This window comes from Pipistrellus hanaki (assembly GCF_964339955.1).
Source record: "Pipistrellus hanaki genome assembly, chromosome: 21".
NCBI classification, from domain to species: Eukaryota; Metazoa; Chordata; class Mammalia; order Chiroptera; family Vespertilionidae; genus Pipistrellus; species Pipistrellus hanaki.
Window position 1 is genome coordinate 2,790,777 of NC_140523.1, and position 22,083 is coordinate 2,812,859.

At 62.1% G+C, this 22,083-nt stretch overlaps 1 protein-coding gene across 1 annotated transcript; it reads right to left on the reverse strand.

Annotated features, from left to right (window-relative positions):
• Positions 1–443: 443 nt before the first annotated feature.
• RGMA (repulsive guidance molecule BMP co-receptor a) lies at positions 444–17,342 on the reverse strand. The gene is made up of 3 exons (XM_084869177.1): positions 17,056–17,342; positions 5,108–5,643; positions 444–2,500 (listed from the first exon to the last, which is right to left on the reverse strand). Exons 1-3 carry the CDS (start codon positions 17,141–17,143, stop codon positions 1,790–1,792), a joined length of 1,335 nt encoding a protein of 444 aa, XP_084725303.1. The 5' UTR covers positions 17,144–17,342; the 3' UTR covers positions 444–1,789.
• Positions 17,343–22,083: the final 4,741 nt, after the last annotated feature.

Here is a 22,083-nt window from a genome sequence, read left to right on the forward strand (position 1 = left end):
CGGGCAGCGAGCCTCCGTTTCTTCATCTGTGAAATGGGCGCGGATGTGTGTCTGGCGCAGCGGGCCGTTTTTGCGGGATGACGCGGAGTGACAGCCAGCAGGGAACCCGGCCTCGGAGCAGGCCTGGGCCCTCCTCACACGGGTGGGTGGTGCCCCCCCTCACCACCCCGGAGGGCCCTCTCTCTCCCCCAGATAAGGATCGAGAGTCATTTCAGAGGAGTAGGGCGACCCTGGTACGTCCTCCGCGCACATTGACAACACAGGCATACACACGCACACGCGTGCACACGCTATGCACACAGTAACTCCCTCCCTCCCAGACACAGCCAGGGCACACGCACCACCCACCCACGTCCGCTCTGCACCCTGCAAATGCATCCGTTATCCAGAAAAAAACAAACCCCCCCTGGGCACGCAAGTCCGAAGGGAAGTCACAAAAAACAAAAACAAAAAAACACCCAAACTTTACTTGCAGGTAGCCGTTAATAAATAATTTACAGTATGTACAGGCGGGGACCCTCCCCGGGGGGCCGGCGAGGAGGTGGGGGGAGAGGGGGAGGGAACGGGTGTCCCCGCTTCCAAGCAGAACGCGAGAGCAAACGCAACCCAAAATAAAGTGCTTCACTTCTTCCTTCCGGCGCAGGGGCGGTGTGAGGGCCAGCGGGGCCTCCTGCCCCCTGCCCGCCCCCCTGCCCGCCCGCCCGCCCACCAGGGGGGTTTGGCAGAGAGGGGACCTCGGAGGGGGAGGCGGGACGGGTCCGCAGCCTCCTGGGCCAGTGTATGAGAGGTCCCGGGGCAGCAGGGGGCGGGCGGGAGGGAGGGCGGCCCCCAGGGCCTGGCAGCACCTTGGCCAGAGGAGCCCGGCGGGCGGGCGGGCGGGCGGGCGGGGGGTCCCTGGAGCAGCAGCAGAGGGGAGAACGGGTCTGGGCTCCCAGCGGGAGGTCTCCCAGGCCGTGTGGCCCGGGGGCTCAGGGGAAGGGACCCGCCGATGGGGCAGACCCTGCCAGGGCCGCCTGCTCCGCTCCCCTCCCTCCCGGGTGCGGGATGCAGACCGGGGTGGACGGAGGAGAGGGGAGCAGCGGGCAGAGGGTCAGGGCAGGCCAGCTGGCCCCGTCCCCCCAGCCCCCCCCCAGGGGCCCCGCGCCCCCAGCCCCCTGCCCGGCTCCTGCCGCCTGCTGGGCGGGAAGGATCATTAGTCAAAGGGTAGTTAGTTAGTTCTGTGTGTGGACGTTTAGAAACTCAACTCGACTTCCTAAGCACAGTGTGGGGGGGGTTGTGGGGAGGGGGAGAAACAGGGAGGGGGGAGGGACCAGATAAGGGCATCCAAGCCCGTGAGTGGCGTCGCTCTGAGCACATGCCAACACGCACCGTCCCGGGGGGCGGGGGGGGGGGACCGGGGCGCCCCGAGACCCCGGGGGAAAGTGGGGGGCGGCCCCCCCCCCGCCTGTGGGCCCGGCGGGCTCAGTGTGCGCGAGTGTGCTCGTGTGAGTGTGCGTGCAGCAATCGCGGGGCGTTCAGTGCATCGCGGGGCGGGGGGCGGGGGCGCTGGGGGGCGCTGGCGTGACCCCCCCCAACCCGTGTCCGTGGCCGGGCGGGCAGGGCAGGGCAGGGGGCGGCACCCCCATCACTCAGCCGCCCTGCCACAGCCGGCACAGCACCAGTGGGTCACCACAGCCCGTCGGGAGGGCGAGGGTGCAGCCCCAGCCCAGCCCCAGCAGCAGCCCGAGTCAGGCGCTCAGGAGGTGGGGGAAGCCCGGCTCTTCCTGCAGGAGCCCGGCTCTCCCTCCTCCTAGGCAGCCGGGGCCTCGGGGAGCACGGGGAGCAGGCCCAGGAGCAGGAGGCCTCCCAGGAGCAGCCGGGAGGCCGGGGCGGGCCCCATCGCCGCGGCTGCGGCCGCGCGGCCGGGGGCCTCCCGCGTCCTCTCGTACAGATGCAGCTTGTCCTTGTCCGAGTGCAGCATCTTGACGTCCTCCAGGGCGTAGTAGGCGGCCAGCGTGAAGTTGACGTCGCCCGTGGTGAGCAGGTCGAAGACGCAGGCCTGGTAGTACAGGTCCTCCACCGGCAGCCGCTCCTTGCACTTGGCGGCGGCCGTCTCGTAGGGGAAGGTGTCCGGGGCCTGGGCCTCGGCCCCGGGCGGCCCCCCGAGGGGCTGGACGTCGATCTGCTGGCTCCGGGGGCAGCCGCGCAGGCAGAGGTAGAGGCCCTGGCCGTCGCCGCCAGCCCCGTGCTCCTCCTCGGCGCGCACCACCTCCTCCGGCATGCGCACGGCGAAGGTGAGGTAGCGGCCCACCTGGCGCACCACGATGGTGGTGCCGATGTAGCGCGCCTGGATCTCCACGTGCCGGCCCGACACCTTCTCGGTGATGCGCAGGCTGTTGGCGCCGTGCTGGTCGCCGCCGTTGCGGGAGCCGTCGGCGAAGGCGGCCGGCAGCTCGTCCATCTCCGCCTGGTACACCTTCTGGTCCACGCACTCCGGGAAGTTCTTGAAGATGATGGTGAGCTGCGGGGAGGGAGGGAGGGAGGGAGGGGGCGGGAGGGCGGGGGGAGAGAGAGAGAGAGGGGTGAGGAGGGGCGGGGACGGCAGGCGGCGGGGTGTGTGTGTGTGTGCGCGCGCGTGTGTGCATGCGTGTGCGTGTGCGTGTGCGTGCGTGTGTGCGTGTGTGTGTGCATGCGTGTGTGTGTGTGTATGTGCGCATGTGCGTGGGCGTGTGTGCATGTACCGGAATCGAACCTGGGACCTTTCAGTCCGCAGGCCGACTCTCTATCCACTGAGCCACACCGGTGTCGGCTAGAATAGGGACTTTAGATGATGATTCTAACAGGGGTGTCGAACTCAATCAGAGAAGGGGCCAAAATCTAAAATCCAGCCTAAATCGCGGGCCGAATGGTTTACTGAACAGTCATAAACTGACAATGTCATAAACTGACAGCGGAGTGCAGCGATGACAGCGCAGTGCGGGCCACATTGCAAGGCCTGGCGGGCTGGATTTGGCCCGCGGGCCTTGTGTTTGACACATGTGCTCTAGAAAACCCCGCAGCTCATTAACTATATAACTATATATATATATATATATATATATATAAAACCATATAGAAAAATGAGCCGTAAAAAAACAAAAGCACAGCTAATGAAACACTAACGGTCATCATCTGCTGTTGTAATTGGCTGAATAACGGGCCCTGGTGCTCTGTGGGAGCCGTGGGACCACAGAGGGGGCCCCCGCCTCTCCTTCCTGCTCCGAGCCCTCCTCCTCCTCCTCCTCCTCCTCGGACCCTAGGAAGCTGCAGCTGCAGCCCCCCCCCTCTCCTCTCCGTCCGGGCTCCTGCCCTGCGGGAGGCTGCCAGCAGGGGGCCCCGAGGTGGGCCCCGGCCAGGGTGGTCCGGGCGGTGGGGGGCCTGCTCGGGGGAGGGACTCCGGGGTCCCTTGCCTTGTGTGCTCAGGGCCACACAGACACTGGGTGGGGGGCCGGGCCGTCTCCCCGAACAGGAAAGGCTGGTTCTGCTCTAGCCGCCATCCGTCCGTCCGCCGAGACGGCCTCCTGGAAGGCTGACAGGCCGCCCGCCTCTCCCTGGCACCGGTGCCAGGCCTCAACCACAAGCAGCAGCACGCCGGGGCCCGCGGAGAGCCAGGGAGGGGGCACGCCGCCAGCGGGCCTGGGACGGGCAGAGCCCGCCTCACCCATGTCTGTTCACGCAGCGGCCGCAACACGCCAGGCCCGGCTCCGGGGCCGTGTCCCCACGGAGGCCACATCCGGGGGAGGGGGTGGGGCTCACAGACCAGGCAGAGGCAGAATGGTGAGTGTGACGGGGAGAGGGGGTGGGAGGCAGGGACCCCGAGATCCTCTGCTCCGCCAGCCTCAGTTTGCCGGCCTGCAAAATGGGTGCAGCTGGCACCGGCGGGAAGAGAGGAGGCGTGGAGGCACGCCCATGGGGAGGTGGGGGAGGGGGTGGAGAACGTTGGCTGAAACGGCCCAGATTCTGGTTATTCACAAGAACAGAGGATGGTCCAGTGGATGATGCCATCGCCATGGCAACGAGCAAGGGCCCCCCGGACCGAGGCAGGCAGGAGGGGAGTGGGGTCACGTGGGGACAGGAGGGTCAGGCAGAAGCTCCCGGTGCCCCTCAGCCTGGCTCCGCTTCCTCCTTGGGGGGGTCCTGACATGGTTGGTCCCCCCGTGGTCCGCGGAGGGCGGGGAGGGGGACAGGACAGGGATCGAGCTGGCCACACATCGGCTGCCACCTCAGGGCCGGGCGCCGAGGGCCTGGCAGGGCCTCCGGGGGGCAGAGACCTGCTCGTCTATCTCCTGCCCAGCAGGGGGCTGGCCTCAGGAATGGCTGGCATGGGACGCGGAGGGACAGTGTGGGGGGGGGGGGGACAGGGCCAGCCCGGCGCCCTGGCAGCATGTCCTTCCTGGGGGGACCGGCCCTGAGGGGGCCAGACGGAATCCCGGCCACAGGACACCCTCCAGCGGTGAGGGCTGTCCCACCGCCTGGGCCACGGGGGTGCACACGTGAGCGCACACACACACACACACATACACGCGTGTGGACACACGTGCGCTACGGAAACCAGGCCCCCTCCCGCGTTCACCCTCACCACGTACCGTGCGTTAGGGGCGCCGGGTTACGCCCAAGGAAACGACCATATATTGTACATCGATTCCTGCCCGGTGGCTCTGACCCCCAGAAAGCCGATTTCACCAACCCGGAGGGGTGGGTGGTGGCCCGCGTTTTGAGAAACCCCCGCACTCTAGGCAACATTAAGGATCTCTAGAACGTTCCTTGTAAGTGATCTGCTCATTTCCGAAAAGTAACCAGGACACGGTGGGTGCAGGAGGCGTCTGAGGGGGCAGAGGGCTGAGTCTGGGCCCCTCCCTGACAGCACGGCCTGGGCGATAGGACCCTACAGGCCGCCCCAGTTCCAGCCCCACCCCCAACCTCAGCCCCAGCCCCAGCCCCAGCCCCAGCCCCATCCTCAATCTCAGCCCCATTCCCATGCCCATCCCCAGTCCAGCTCCAGCTCCAGCCCCAGCCCAGCCCCATCCTCAGCCCCAACCCCGCCCCAGCCCCAGCCCCAGCCCCAGCCCCAGCCCCGGCCCCCCCTCACCTTGCTGGTGGCGGTGGCGGCCGAGCCGGGCAGCACGGGCGTGTTGGTGACCTGCACGTTCAGGTAGTTGTTGTCGATGAGCGGCCAGGCGCCCTGCACCTTGCAGGTCTGGAAGCGGTCGGTGAAGGTGCGCAGGTGCGGGTCCCCGAACAGGCCGCAGTGCGTGTAGTTGGCGCGCCGGGGGCCGCTGCGCTGCTCGTAGTGGCACACCTCGGGGCTGTCGGCGCGCTCCTGGCTGTCGCCGGGCCCCGCGGGCGCGGCGGGCGGCGGCGCGCGCGGCGTGCGCGGGCGCGGCGGCGCCGTGGGGCCCTCCCGGGAGCAGTTGTGCTGGCCCATGAGGTCCTCGATGCCATGGACGGCCGAGTGGTAGGCCAGGTCGCCGCGGCAGGTGCGCGCCGTGCGCCGCGTGCACAGCGCGTAGGTGCGCAGGGCCGCGCAGAACTCGGGCGCCGGGTCGTCCGAGGCCGGCGAGGGGCCGCCCGCCGTGGCGCTCCAGAAGTCAGAGTTGCACTTGAGGATCTTGCAGGGGGAGGCGGCTGCGGGGTGAAGGTGGGGTGGGGTGGGGTGGGGAGAGCAAGGGACACGCCGTCAGGGTGGGCATCCAGCCTCGCCACCCACTCTGCAAACACGCGCCCCACCCAGATGGTGAAATAAAAAAAACCACTATCCGCCCCGGAACCGGTGCGGCTCAGTGGGTAGAGCATTGGCCTGCGGATGGAAGGGTCCCAGGTTTGATTCCGGTCAAGGGCATGTGCCTTGGTTGCCGGCACATCCCCAGGTGGAGGGCTGTGCCAGGAGGCAGCTGGTGAATGTTTCTCTCTCATGGATGTTTCTCTCTATCCCTTTCCCTTCCTCTCTGTAAAACAAATCAGTAAAATATATTTTTTTTTAAAAAAATGTGAAAGAAACAAAGAGGGGTGGGGGGCGGAAAGAAGAAAGAATTCAGAGCCAAGACTCAGATTTGTTTAGAAGTCACAGAGGTGGCCAAAACCGGTGTGGCTCAGCGGGTAGAGCGTCGGCCTGCGGACGGAAGGGTCCCAGGTTCGATTCTGGTCAAGGGCATGTGCCTTGGTTGCGGGCACATCCCCGGTGGTGGGTGTGCAGGAGGCAGCTGGTGGATGGTTCTCTCTCATCGATATTTCTAGCTCTCTATCCCTCTCCCTTCCTCTTCTGTGGAAAATCTATAAACTATGATGAGTGACAGGGGGGGACAAGCAGAGGAGAATCCAGAGGCTGCACCGACCCCGGGCGGGGTGCAGGCAGGGCCCCCAGACCTGCTGGGGGTGGAGGGACCCCTGGGCAGGCGTCAGACCCGTCTCCTCTGCGCCATCGGCTTCCGCGAGAGCCTGACCCAGCGGTCGGCAAACTCAGGAGTCCACAGAGTCAAGTATCAGCGGCGCAACGACGGACATGTCTTTGGAGAGAAGCATCTTTTAAAGTTAAACGTCTTCTAATGCCGCTTCTTCAACACAGACGCGCCCGGGGCCGTGGTGTTTGGTGGAAGAGCCACACTCCAGGGGCCAGAGAGCCGCAGTCTGCCGACCGCGGGCCTCATCGATCGCTCTGGGACCAACCTCCCTGTCGGCTTCTCGAGATGCGCCCTGAGCATCAGAACCTGGGGCCAGAGGTCACTGCTTCCACCTGCAGACACCTGCCCACTGCACTGAACTGGGCCGGGTGGGGGCTGCCCCCTCGGCATCTCCAGCTGTGGACCCACATCTGCCTCCCAAGGACTTTTTTTTTGGGGGGCCCTCCATCCTTCTGTAGAGCCGCCCAGAAAAAGCTCAAACATTGCATCCTGTATATCCTGAAGGCAGCCCTCAGTGTCCGTGGCCACCTTTCCCGGCCTCACCCCCTAGCCCTTTGGTGGGGCTGGCTGACCCGTCTCACCCAGGACACCCCGGCTCAGAGCCCCCTCCCGCCCTGAGCACCCTCATTTTTTAATTTAATTTTATTGCTTTAAAAATATATTTTATTGATTTTCCACAGAGAGGAAGAGAGAGGGATAAAGAGCTAGAAACATCGATGCGAGAGAATCATCGACCAACTGCCTCTTGCACACCCCACACTGGGGATGGGCCCGCAACCAAGGTCCATGCCTTTGACCGGAATCGAACCCGGGACCTTTCAGTCCGCAGGCCGGCCCTCTATCCACTGAGCCACACCGGTTTCGGCAGCGCCCTCATTTGTGCCCTGGAACCCTCGGTCCCCCCCGCACGCCTCACGCTCCACGGCATGCCACGTATGTAACGTGTCTCCGCCAGGGGAGGTGGGCTCCAGACGGCTTCATTCTGGGCCTTTTCATAGCAAACCCAGCGCCTCTCGCTCAGAAGGAGGGAGGCAGGGAGCTGGGAGCACTGGCTGCATCGGGAGATGAAAATATTTACTCCTCTGAGCCCTCCTCTGAGCCGCTCATCAAGCCCAATCTCGGAGAATAGCCTGATTAGGACCGTCTCGTTTGCATGACAAAGGAGCCCAATAAAAGGTATTCTGTTGCGCGCAGAGGGGGCGGGAAGGGACGGGGGCCTGAGAGAGGAGCCTCAGGAATGCGGTGAGCCACTCCGCTCTGCAGCCCGAACCCGGGAATAGAGACAATGCAATTTGCCACCACGAAAAGCCCAATAGGCCAATAAATTACCCGCGTGCAGAGGGATCAGCTCAGGTTTCAGATGCCGCCGAGCGGGGGAGGGGTAAGGTGGGGTGGGCCCCTGGGAACGGGGAAAACTGCCTCTTCTTAAAGGGGAAAAGCGGGCGGCCTCCAGGTCCGGGGTGTGCATGGGGTGGAACATGCACGCCTCGCTGAAGGTTCTGGAGTGAGCCACGGAAGCTTCCAGAACGCGGAGCACACACGTCTCATCTGAGTGCTGAGATGCAACAAATGCAGCAAGGATGGAAGAATGGGGAGGCTGCAGAGGGCATGGGGGAAGCGGGGTTTAATGGGGCCAGACACGCTCTAATTGCCGGTGGGTGAGCGTGCAGCCAGGAGTTGTTTGGGGCCTTGAGTGCCAGCTGTGCCCCTGATAGAGCCAACCTCGGGCAGAGGGGCTGGGCCCTTTTCTCTGGTCACCGGGCTCCCTGCTGGACTCCACCACTAGGGGGCACTAGACGGAAGAGGGAAGGCTGGAGGCGCACACGGTTGTGTACCTTCTGTCTCCAGGCTGTTTCTCTTTTTTCTTTTTAAAAAATATATTTTATTAATTTTTTACAGAGAGAAACAGAGGGGTAGAAGGTTAGAAACATCAATGAGAGAGAATCATCGATCAGCTGCCTCCTGCACACCCCCTACTGGGGATGTGCCCGCAACCAAGGTACATGCCCTTGACCGGAATCGAACTGGGGACCTTTCAGCCCGCAGGCCGACGCTCTATCCACTGAGCCACACCGGTTTTGGCTGTTTCTCTTTTTTCTTTTAAATATATTTTGATTTGATTTCAGAGAGAGAGGGAGAGAGAGGGGGAGAGAGAGAGGGAGAGAGAGAGAGAGAAGGGAAGAGAAGAGAGAAACATCAATGACGAGAGGGAATCATAGATGGGCTGCCTCCTGCACGCCCCACACTGGGGATGGAGCCACAACCCGGGCCTGTGCCCTGACCCGGAATTGAACTGTGACCTCCTGGTTCACAGGGCGACGCTCCACCGCTGAGCCACGCTGGATGGGCCCCAGGCTGTTTCTATTTCCACCACCACCACCCGACAGTGGCCCTTGTCTCCTCTCCCCCATCACTCCCCCCCACCCCCGCCCCCCAAGCATCGCCGGTGCCACTCAGAAGCTCTGAGACCAGCCAGGCCCGGGGCCCTCCTCATGGCCTGGGGCCCCCAAGCCTCTTCCCTTTGTCCTCTGGCCCCAGGGGTGGAAACCGCTGCCTGCAGCTGTGTGCCATCCCCTAGGTCACTGTTTCCCAAAGTGTGGTCCTCGGACCCCCAGGGGTACCGGGGGAAGAGTCTGGTGGGGGCACGCATTGCACCGGAGTTTGGTGGGGACAGGCACTGCACTGCTTAGCTGCGCCTCATTCTATGAGCGTTATGAAAATTATAGAAGGGGTACACCTATGTCAAAACGTTTGGGAAACAGCCGAGACCGGTGTGGCTCAGTGGATAGAGCGTCGGCCTGCGGGACTGAAAGGTCCCCGGTTCGATTCCGGTCAAGGGCATGGACCTTCGTTGCGGGCACATCCCCAGTAGGGGGTGTGCAAGAGGCAGCTGATGGATGACTCTCTCTCATCGATGTTTCTAACTCTCTATCCCTCTCTCTTCCTCTCTGTGAAAAAAATCAATAAAATATATTTAAAAAAAAAATAAAAAAGTTTGGGAAACACTGCTAGGCTAGGCCAAGATCCCTCTGTGGACAGAGCCGTGTGCTTTTCAATGTCAGGCGCCAGCCTGAGTCCTTCCCATAGATCCAGCTGATCGCACCCCCCCCCCCAACCCTCCCCCTCCCCCCCATAATTGCCAGTAAGGACACGGCACACTCACAACACTATTTTGGGACACAGTGTTGCTCAGGAGGCCACTGGCTCCAACTGGGATGGCAGCAGGCGGGGCCGGGAGGAGAGAGAGCTCATGGCACGGGCCCTGGGGCTGCCATGCGGGAGCGGCCGTCCTGTGCCATGGCCCCTGTGCCACGCCCTGTCCTCCCTGCCCACCCCTGGGGCAGCTCCTCTCTTTGGCAACAGGCCGGTGCGGTGCCTGAGGGTGGCCTCGGGGCTGGGCACCGGCCGGGAGGGCCACCCGCCTCCCCCAGCAGCGTGACACCCAGCAGGAGTGACGGCCATTCTGCACCCTCTCCTGTCTCTCAGCTCTGAATCTGGGAGACGATACCCCTCCCTGGAGCTACAGTATTTGGTCAGCTCTGCCCTGGGGGGGGGGGGTGTGCTGGGGGCTCCTGGCTGCACAGATGCCAGGGGCTGCTTGCCTGGTCTCCTGCGTCTCTCTCCACGCCCCCCTCTCCCCCCCGCCCCTCCCCGTAAGAATCCTGCTCCTTCGCCCTCTGAAACGTGCAGGTGTTTGGCATCAGACACCGAGAGGATCACGCCCAGGTGTCTTGGCTTTTGCTGCCTCACCGAACCTGCCGGCAGACAGGCCTGGTCGCCTTGCGGAGGCCGGTTCTCCCCCGTCCAGCCCGAGATGGTCCCCGGGAACGACCAGCCTGAGGGTCCCCCCCCTGGAAGGCCCGGGGGACCCGCTGGCACTGGGCTCACGGACGAAGAGCGAGGCCAGAGGGATGTTCTCGGTGAGTTGGGGGGGAAGGGAGGGGGGAACGGAGTGCTGGGGGTTAAGTCCTCCCCCCCACACACATGCCAAGTGTGGGCAGGGGTGGTGGCTGCATGCCACACAGCGAGCCCCCCCCCGCCCGGCCGCGCCCAGCGGCGCTGCTGTGCCCAGGCCTCCGCGCCTGCCAAGCTGTTGCAAGAAACCACGCCGCCTGCCAAGGGATGGGGCACACCGAGGCTTACAGAGACACCCGCCCCCGGGGGCCAGGCCAGGGCTCCTCCGGGCAGGGGGGGGGACCCCAGGTGGGCCAGGGCTTCCATCCCACGCCCGGGCTCAGGGCGGCGGACTGAGCCGAGCTCCCGGGCTCTGCAGGAGGGAGGTTATGGCAGAGGAAGACGCCCCTTTTCAGACCGGATGGAAGCTTGCAGGTGGCAGTCTGGGTTCTCTGCTTGGAGGCAGGCATAACCCGCCCCCCGGAGCCCAGGGCCGGCCCCCGGGCTGCTAACTTTCCGCCCTGGCTCTGCCCCGGCGGCCTGGCTCCTCTGCTTGGCCACTCCGGGTCAGCAGGCGTGTGAAGTGGCTTTTCTCCCTCCTGCAGGCCAGCTGGGCACGGGCCCAGGGTTCGAGCACAGCCACATCCACGCACACCCCACAGATACACACACACACACCCCCACATCCACACACACACCCCACAGATACACACACACACACCCCCCACACCCACACACACCCCCCACAGATACACACACACACAAACACACCCATACACACACACACACACACACCCAGATCCACACACACACACACACAAACACACCCACAAACACACACACACCCATACACACACACACAGATCCACCCCCCACACACACACACACCCACACCCACACACATCCACACACACACAAACACACACACACACCCATACACACACACACAGATCCACCCCCCCCCACACACACACCCACACCCAGATCCACACACACACACACAAACACACCCACATTCACACACCCCCCCACAGATGCACACACACACACACCCACAAACACACACACACCCATACACACACACACAGATCCACCCCCCCCCACACACACACACCCACACCCACACACATACACACACACACAAACACACACACACACCCATACACACACACACAGATCCACCCCCCCACACACACACACCCACACCCAGATCCACACACACACACACAAACACACCCACATTCACACACCCCCCCACAGATGCACACACACACACACACCCACAAACACACACACACCCATACACACACACACAGATCCACCCCCCCCACACACACCCCCCCACACACACCCCCCCACACACACACATCCACACACACACAAACACACACACACACCCATACACACACACACACACAGATCCACACCCACCCACACACACACACACAGACGCACACAGATCCACACACACAGATCCACACCCCCCCCACACACACACACACACCCACACCCACATCCACACACACACAAACACACCCACCCACCCCCACACACACACAAACACACCCACCCACCCCCACACACACACAGATACACACACCCACACACACCCACACACACACACACAAACACACACACACAAACACACACACACACACACACACCCGGTGTGAGCTGGGATCCTGAGCCGCCCCGTAGCAGGGGGAGCAGTGATGGGCCCCGTTCTGCAGGGACTGGGCGCAGAGGGAGGGCCGCTCGGGCGGAAGGGCGCGTGAAAGGAAGGCCTGAGCGAGGCCCAGAGGACACAGTCTGACTCCAGAAATGAGCTTTCCCGGCCCGCGGCTGGGTGGCACCTTGTGTGGAACGCCGAGCCAGGGGCGGGGAGGGAACAGAGAGGAGCCTGGGAGGAGAGAGGAGCAAGAAGGCCAGATCCCTGGGAAATGTGTCCTCGGTGGGGACTAACTAAATATATATATATATATATATATATATATATATATATATATATTTCAGAGAGGAAGGGAGAGGGAGAGAGAAACATCAGTGACAGAGAATCACGGATCGGCTGCCTCCTGCACACCTCCTCTCCCCCCCCCCCCCCCCCCACCATTGAGGATGGAGCCTGTAACCCGGGCATGCACCCTGACCGGGAATGGAACTGCGATCCTGGTTGATGGATGGATGCATGCTAACCACTGATCCACACCAGCGGGGCGAGGACTAATGTTTTAACAACCGCTGCGGTCTAAGAGGAAAGGGGAGAATTCTCAGAGCAGCTATCTCCCTGAGCATCAGAACGGCCTGGTTCAAGCAGAGACCACAGGGTCCCTCCCAGAGTGCTGGGGTGGCCCGGGGACCGCACTTTGAGAACCACCATATGTTGCCGTAGGAAACGCGCCAACGTTTCGGGACAACGTGCGCCTTGGGTGGGTTTCTCTTAGGGAGCTGGTTTAAGAAGCCCCGACGGCTTCAGCTTTCAACCGCATCCATTCATTGTGTCCTGAAAAGGATGCTGTTGGTTCTGAGCAGTCTTTTCTGCCCTGGTCCCCCCACACCCCACCTGACCCCAGCTAGACCCGGCTCCCCTGCCATCCCTTAAAGGCACAGCGTCCACCAAGCACACACCCTCACAGCCCACAGGACACAACGGAGCCCCTTTCCCTTTACCTGACGGCCTTGCTCGGAGAAGGCCTGCCCCCCGCAATGCCACTCAAGCCAGGGGCCCAGTGGGTGTGGCAGATGCCAGCCTTGCTCTGAGAAGGCCCGCCCCCCCCACTGTCACTCAAGCCAGGGGCCCAGTGGGTATGGCAGATGCCAGCCTTGCTCAGAGAAGGCCCGCCCCCCCCAATGCCACTCAAGCCAGGGGCCCAGTGGGTGTGGCAGATGCCAGCCTTGCTCTGAGAAGGCCCGCCCCCCCCCCACTGTCACTCAAGCCAGGGGCCCAGTGGGTATGGCAGATGCCAGCCTTGCTCAGAGAAGGCCCGCCCCCCCCAATGCCACTCAAGCCAGGGGCCCAGTGGGTGTGGCAGATGCCAGCCTTGCTCTGAGAAGGCCCGCCCCCCCCCACTGTCACTCAAGCCAGGGGCCCAGTGGGTATGGCAGATGCCAGCCTTGCTCAGAGAAGGCCCGCCCCCCCCAATGCCACTCAAGCCAGGGGCCCAGTGGGTGTGGCAGATGCCAGCCTTGCTCAGAGAAGGCCCGCCCCCCCCAATGCCACTCAAGCCAGGGGCCCAGTGGGTGTGGCAGATGCCAGCCTTGCTCTGAGAAGGCCCGCCCCCCCCAATGCCACTCAAGCCAGGGGCCCAGTGGGTGTGGCAGATGCCAGCCTTGCTCTGAGAAGGCCCGCCCCCCCCCCACTGTCACTCAAGCCAGGGGCCCAGTGGGTATGGCAGATGCCAGCCTTGCTCAGAGAAGGCCCGCCCCCCCCAATGCCACTCAAGCCAGGGGCCCAGTGGGTGTGGCAGATGCCAGCCTTGCTCGGAGAAGGCCCGCCCCCCCCCCCCCCCAATGCCACTCAAGCCAGGGGCCCAGTGGCTGTGCCATCGACGGGGAACGAGGACATGCAAACAGTCTTCAGGGACACAGTCCTCTCAGTGTCCCAGCCACGCCATCTTTCTCCACGTGACCCCGTCCCACTGCACGTGGGCCCCCGGGGCGCCCACCCTCCTGGCGGCCATGCCAGCCGACGGGCATCCAACTGACCTGGGCTTCCGGTCCGACCCACCTGTCTGCAGCGGGAGCGGCCGTGGCCTGACACCAGGGGTCCCTGCGTGTCCCTGCACCCCACCCTCGGCCAGAGCCCCCTCTGCCCCTGGGACCTCCATCCTGCCCTCCCTCGGACCTGCAGCCCCCCCACCCCCACCCCCTGCTAATGCATCAGGGCCCAGACGGCCCGTCTGTGCTGGGGACATAGCTCATTCCGCCTCTTCTTGATCAAACTGACTGACCCAGGTTTCTGCAGCCCCCCACCCCCGCCCCCACCCCCAGCCTGTTGAGTCTGGGGCTCCTGGAAGCTCGGGTTTCAGTGAGGTGGGCAATCTCGCCTTAAAGGCAGCTGTCCGGGCCTCACATTAGCAGCAACCTTAGCCGGTCGGCCTGACAGTGGCCGCGGCCGTATCTGCTCCATCGGCCGGGTTTGGGTTACGGACGGACGGGCCTGGAGAAACGGGCTCCTTGGAAAGGAGAGTGATGGAATTCGGGGGGTTGGCGAGTTTACATAACCCCCCCACCGGCCGGCTCTCCCCCCAGACTCCCCGGGGGGACGCTTCAAACTGGGAAACAAGGAGAAATGAAAGAAAAAAACACAAAAAAACCTCCCAACAAAAGCATCCCTCGGAGTTCCCCATCCTTCCTCCCTCTCCGGCCCCAGAAGTTAACGGGTGCTGCTGCCGCTTTAAGAGCAGGAAGGTGTTGTTTTAAGGGCCTCGAAGACCCCCCTTCTCAATTTCAGCTCGGAGGGAGAGCTGAGATCACATCCCCCCATGGTGGCTGGCTGGCCGGGCGGGCGGGGACAAAAGCCATTTATCAACCCATCTGCTAGGACACCCCGATGGGCCGGATCCTTATCTGGACCGAACTGAGTTGCACAGGCTGCTGCAGAGTCCACCAGCCCCCCCCCCCCCCCCCCGCAAAAGCAGGGGAACCTGGCTTTCAAGGAGAGGGTCGTTTTAAATTTATTTATTTATTTTTTTTTAGTTCTTGGGAAGGAACCAAGACAGCCTTTCAGCCAGACCGCATTGTAGATGGAGAAATGGTCTTATTTAAAAAAAAAAAAAATGGGGTGGTGAGGGGGAGGGGTGTATAGGACTGACCCCCTGCTGTCTGACCCGCTGAGGGGGGGGGTGTCAGCATCTCCAGGGCGGGCTAGGGTGCAGGAGGAGGAGGGCGGGCTAGGGTGCAGGAGGAGGAGGGCGGGCTAGGGTGCAGGAGGAGGAGGGTGGGCTAGGGTGCAGTGCTCTTTGGGGCACTGACACCCCGCACCCCCTGGTCCTCGGCCCGGGCCTCCCCGGTGGAATCCGGGGCTGGGAGAAGGTGAGGGCTCTCGGGGGGCGCCCATGGGGATGCAGCTGCACCCCGAGGCTGCAGGGGACCCCCCCCCCCGGAAACAGGGAGGGCTGGGGTGGGGAGGTAAACTAATCCCAGGCCCTTTCCGCCAGCCACCGCCTGTGCCGCCTGCCTGCCTGCCTTGCCTGCCTGCCTGCATGTCCCCCCACCCCACCCCTGGAGCGGCAGCCTGCAGCCCCGACGGCCCAGTTCTGCCAGTTTCTGAAACCCAGTTGGCTGGGGAGCAAAACAAAACAACTGCAACCCCTCCCGGTCTCTCTCTCTCGCTCAAGTCCCTTCTTGCAGAGCGCGGGGCTGTGTGCGGAGCGAAACACGCTCAACAACGCTCGCATTTTCGCCAAGAAGACACCTCGGAGGCTGGCCACCCAAGGGCACCAGCCAGGAGGGATCCTGCCTCGGCTCAGGGGACCCCCCCCCCGCCCCCGGCCCTCACGCTGGGGCTCACGTGCATGCTTTTAGCAAGAAGAGAAAGGGGAAAAAAACCACACACAAAACAACCACAGGGTATAAAGGGTTTCCCACCGGCGTGTCCCAGCTGCGAGCAGCATATGGCCGAAATGAAATAAAAGTTTTACGCAAACGTTATACAGAACGCAGAGCAGGCGTGCTTGGGTTTCGGGCCTTTCCCCTCCCCTCCCCCAGAAAGGAGGGAAGAAGGAAAAGGAAGAAGAAGAAGAAGAAGAAGAAGAAGAAGAAGAAGAAGAAGAAGAAGAAGAAGAAGAAGAAGAAGAAGAAGAAGAAGAAGAAGAAGAAGAAGAAGAAGAAGAAGAAGAAGAAGAAGAAGAAGAAGAAGAAGAAGAAGAAGAAGAAGAAGAAGAAGAAGAAGAAGGAAGAAGAAGAAGGAGAAGAAGAAGAAGAAGAAGGAAGAAGAAGAAGAAGAAGAAGAAGAAGAAGAAGAAGAAGAAGAAGAAGAAGAAGAAGAAGAAGAAAGAAGAAGAAGAAGAAGAAGAAGAAGAAGAAGAAGAAGAAGAAGAAGAAAAAAAAGTCAAGAAACCGGAGCGTTTGGGAGCGAACAAACGCTCCTCTGTGGAGTTAGCCTCCCTTCCCCCAACAAAAACATGAGGCCCGGGCTCGGAGGAATTTGAAAGCAGCGATCTGCCAAAAACATTGTGAAAAACTATGGGGGATTCATTGGAAACAGATGGGCTTTTTTCCCCCCCGGCTTTTAATTCTGAAACCCTCTCCCCTCTCGGACACCCGTCAAAACAAACGGGGGGCGACGCGGGGCTGCGGGGTGCCCCGGGCCGAGGGCTCAGGGCGCGGGGTCCCCCCCAGGAGAGGGCGGCGGCGGGGGACCTGGCCAGGACCTCCGGGGTGCCTGGGGGGGGGGCACCCCTGGACGCCCGCAGGGCAGGTTTGCAAAAAGTGGGGGGCGAGGAGCTGGGTAAAGCGCCCCCTGCTCTAAGGCTGTGCCTCCCCTGCACCCCTCCCTCCAGGGCCCCTCTAAGGGGCGCATCCCTGCTCCCCGCTTTTTGGGAACTTAGGATGCACCTTTGGCCCAAGACCAGAGACCTTTTGGTCCCGTGCAGCCCGAGGAGGAGGGTCCCCCCTGGAGCTCCCGGGCATCCCCGCGCCTCCCGAGGGAAAGAGGGGGAGACAAAGACGGGGGGGGGAGGAAAGGGGAGGCCGGATCCCCCCCAAACGGGGCGCCACCGACCCGCTCGGAGACCAGGTGCCTTACCTGCGGGGAAGCTGCAGAGGAGGAAGGCGAGGGTCGGCCAGAATCCCAGGGCTGATGATGACGGTGCTGCCCCTCTCCCCATACCCATCCATCCAGCTCGGCCTGTGACCACTAGCCTCTCCCTGGAAAGAGGAGTTTTCAGAAGAAGAAGAAGAAGAAGAAAAAAAGAAAAAGCAGAAGATGAATCGCGCTGCGCAGAGCAGGCGGCAGCCAGCAGCCTCGCTCCGCCGGCGGGAGCAGCGAGCCGGGGCGGCCCGGTCCCCCGCTCGGTCCCCCACTCGGCCCCGCGGGCGGCCCGGCGCGCCCCCTCCTCCGCGCGCGCCCCGCCCTCGCCATCATCCATCACCGGGTCCCCCCGCCAATGCCGGCCCGGCCCCGCCGCCCGCCCCCTCGGGCTCGGGTTTCAGCGCCGCCCAAGACGGGTGGAGGGAGGGGGGAGCGCTGGGCGGGGAGGACCGAGGAGGCGCCGGGCTGCTGGGCTGCTGGGACCTCAGGGACCCCGGGACACGGGGCTCCCCACGCGGAAAGCACGCAATCCCCGAGCCAGCTGGCCCTGCAGAATGCGAGGCCCCCCCAGATCCTCCCCCTTCACCTTCCAACCGCGTCTGGAGACAAACCCGGGTCCCCTCTCCAGCTAGACAGCGCCCCAAAGCCGCTCCTGCCTCTCACTGGGTGCAAGCGGCTGCAGATCCGCTCCCCAAATTGGTCCGGGGTCAGGCGGGGTGGCCCTTGGGGCCTCAGCCAGGGGTGCACCTGGAGGCCCGCCCGGCCCGCCGTGGCCCCACCCACCCGCCCACCCGGCCTGGCGCTTGCCCTGGCCGCCGCGCTCCGGAGCTGGGGGCATGGAGACAGCGGTCCCTGCGCTGCTGGGGGCCCTGCCACTGAGGCGGCGGCTCTGGGGAGGGCATCATCGGGGCGATGGTGATGACTCCCTTCACCCTCCACGCGGTCGCCTGTGTTTCTAGGAGAGAAGGTGCCTCCTCCCCAGGGTGCCCGGAGCCCCACCGCGCTCCTGCCCCGGCTCCCGGGCTATTTAAGAGCCTGGCAGCGCCCCCTGAGCATCCTTTGGACCGAGCACAAGGACGCTGGAGCAAGTGTTTTCAGTCAAACCCATTTCTCTCCCCCCTCCCCTCCCCTCCTCACTTGCAAGCCTGCTCATCTGGTTCTTTGGAAGAGAGTGCCCAGTTTTTGTCCAATTTCGAAATTTCGATGTTGCTCTTAAGCACTATCACAGTCCTAGCTCGCTCGCGCGCGCTCTCTCTCTCTCTCTCTCTCTCTCTCTCTCTCTCTCTCTCTCTCTCTCGCCGCCCCCGGAGGCCACACAGGCTGCAGGGCGCTCTGCCTGCCAGGAGGGGGGTCTGGCTCGGAAGGAGCCAGCTCTGAGCCTGGGCAGGAGGGAAGAAAGCCCCCGAGAGACTGCAAGGCACAACCCCGAATCTGGCTCCAGAACAGGTAAGGCCTCAGCTGGCTGCTGTTCCCTCGGGACTCAAAGCCACCAGGGCCTCTGCTCGCCTGTCTTTACAGCTGGCCGCCACCATCTTTCCCTCCAACAGTGAGGCCTCCGTCTAGCAGGTTCTGCCTAATTATTGCCCCCCCTGACACCGAGTTTCACCGGAAGCCCTGGTGTGCACACCGCTACAGGTCTGCCCACTGAAATCCAGGTGCCACATGGCATTCTTCTCAGGGTTGGCCCAGCTGAGGCGGGCACAGAGCCAGCCTGCACAGAAGCATCTTAGAGGGCCTGAGCCTCCCTATAATACAAGAGAAGGGACCCTTTCGTATTCCCACCAGCAAATGCACCACCACCACCACCACCTCCACCACCAGCAGCAGCTCTGCAGCACCTCCAGGCCGGAAACACAGCAGAGACCTGCAAACAGTGGCCTGGTGTGGCTCAGTGGTCGAGCGCCGGCCTATGAACCAGGAGGTCACGGTTCGATTCCCGGTCAGTCAGGGCATGTGCCTGGATCGCGGGCTCGATCCCCAGTGTGGGGCGTGCAGGAGCAGCCCATCAATGATTCTCTCTCCTCATTGATGTTTCTCTCTCACTCCCTCTCCCTTCCTCTCTGAAAAACAACAAACAAACAAACAAACAAAAACCCCTTCCAGCCCTGCCCTGGCCCAAGACGGAACCTTTGAAAGCAAGACTTCTGGTCTCTGCACCCCAGTTTCTTCATCTGTAAAGGGCTGGCTGGTCATACAGTTTGGGAGGGACCCAGGGCCATGGGGCCACTGGCACTCCGCAGCATTCCTGCGAGGGGCTTGATGGGCGTTCATCTGGGCGGCAGAAACAAGTCTTAGGGCAGAAGCAAATAATTTGGGGAAGGTGACGCCAAGGGCTTTTTTTTCTCTTTTCACGAGAAAAAAAAATGTGTGAGGCTGAATCTGGACATCATCAAAGTGGAGGTTTGGCCTTTGCACCGTGTAGACCAGTGGTCAGCAAACTGCGGCTCCCGAGCCATGTGCGGCTCGTTGGCCCCTTGAGTGTGGCTCTTCCACAAAACCCCACGGCCTCATAGGTAAATAGAGGCCCGGTGCATGAATTCGTGCATGGGTGGTGTCCAGCCAGCCTGGCCAGGGGGAAAGGACATGGGCGGTTGGCTGGCCTGCCTGCCTGCTGGTCGCACTCCTGGTCGAGGGGACAATTTGCATATTAGCCTTTTATTCTATAGGACACACACGGAGTAGCCAGATTATGATGTGTTCAGGGATCATCATCATCATCATATGGCCTCTGAGTGTATATTCTACCAAAGTGATATCACAAATGGCTTTTCCTAGATGGCCGGGTGCCCATTGTGGGTAGGGGGCCCACACAGCGTGTCTGACCTTGGGCACAGACCTGGCAGGGAAGGAGGGTTGCTCATTTTGGCCACTAGGCACCATCGCCATCTTTTTAAAAAAATATATATATTTTATTGATTTTTTACAGAGAGGAAGAGAGAGGGATAGAGAGTTAGAAACATCGATGAGAGAGAAACATCGATCAGCTGCCTCTTGCACACCCCCTACTGGTGGTGTGCCCGCAACCAAGGTACATGCCCTTGACCGGAATCGAACAGGGGACCCTCCAGTCCGCAGGCCGATGCTCTATACACTGAGCCACACCGGTTTTGGCACCACCACCACCACCATCTTGAATGACCACTGGCCCCTACCCTCCAGGTAGTCCCAGGGTCGATAAAAGCACATATAAAACCAGTCAGTCAACCAACCAGGCTATCCAGCTGCCTCCCATTTTACCCAAGACGGTCAGCCACCTGCTGCCTGCTCCCTCCCCAGTGACCACTTCTTGCTTTGTCTCCTCTCTCAGTGGGACAGTCCGATGTCTCCTTCTATCCTGGCAGGAGCGCAAATGGATCCAAGGGAAGAACCGGGTTCACCAGCCCAAGGGGACGAACAGATGTAAGTACAAGTGGGATGACATGTACCCCCCCTGCAGAAGGCACGTGGCCTGCCAGAAGCCGCCCTGCTTGCTGACTTGCGGGTGGCTCGGCTGTCACACCACCTCCGATGAGCTCACCAACTCCTCCCCAGGCACCGGAGTATCTGGGGCAAAATGCTTCTCCTTCAGGAACCCTACTCCCTCCGTGTGCTTATTCTCTTGCTCTGAACAGACGTAAAGACTCCCCCGGCCTCAGCCCAGCTGGGAGGAGCCCGCTGGGTGGCCTGTGGCAGTTTCTAGGGTTGCATTTCCCTGATATTTGGGGTTTAAGCTTCCCCCCTCCACCTCTTCACACCTTTCCTTCTTGACCTGGGAGTTTCTCAGTAAGCTCCTGGGGCAGCCTCTCTCTCTCTCTCTCTCTCTCTCTCTCTCTCTCTCTCTCTCTCTCTCTTTAAAGATATATTTTTACTGATTTCAGAGAGGCATGGAGAGGGAGAGAGAGAGATAGAAGCATCCACAATGAGAGGGAATCATCCATCGGCTGCCTCCTGCACGCCCCCTATTTGGGATGGAGCCCGCAATCCGGGCATGTGTCCTGACCAGGAATCGAACCGTGACCTCCTGGCGCCTAGGTCAACGCTCAGCCATGGAGCCACGCTGGCTGGGCTATCCCCTCAGCTTCTCAACCTGCGGGATCGTGGCCTGGCTGCCTCGGGGAGGTGAGCATCTGGCTTCGGGGACCCCATATCTCCAGGGAGCCTGTGAGCTGGTATTGACTGGGCACCTAACTGGCCTTGCCCACCCCTGACCACGTGAACATGTCGCTGAACAAGTGAGGAAGGTCCTTGGGAGAGTGACATTCTGTGCTTTCGTGTCAGCCTGAGGTTCAATGCCCTGCATACCTGGGGCCACACCTTGGGAAAACACTCGGGGCTGCCTCTCGTTCTAAAGCAGCGTTTGGGCCCCGGTGTTTACCTCTCCCCGTTCCAGAATGTTCTCTGGGGAAGAACCAGCTTAGAACCACTGACGCACCGAGAAGGCGAGCGTCCGGACGCACAGGGAGCCTGTGTGTGTCTCTCTCTCGGATCCGGCTGGAGCGTTTTTGGATTAATGAACTATTTGGTGCCACGCACACACAGCGCAGACACTGAGCCACGGGGAACAGATAACCACGACATTCATCAAGTTCAAGGTTGTTTGGAGAGCGGCTTAGGCGAAGCCAAGGGAGAGAGGCTCCCCAGCGGATGGAAGGCGGGGAAGGGCGCCGATCCGGAGGGAGCAGATGTGTCAAACGTACGTGACCGTCCCTTCTATCCACCTCCGTGGCTTTTCTTCTTAAAATCGGTTGGCACCCGGCCGAAACCGGTGTGGCTCAGTGGATAAGATAGAGCGTCAGCCTGCAGATTGAAAGGTCCCGGGTTCGATTCCGGTCAAGGGCATGTGCCTTGGTGGCGGCCTCTGGCTTTTTCTGACCGTGTGATCTTGAGACGGCCAAGGCACAAGGCCAGGTGCGCTTCGGGGTAACGGGGGAAGGGAGCATCTGGAAACGAGCATGCTGAGAACCGAGCATCGGACGACGTGAGCTGATACTGAATTAAAAATAACACGAACTCCCATGTGTGCCGTTTCAGGGCACAATGACC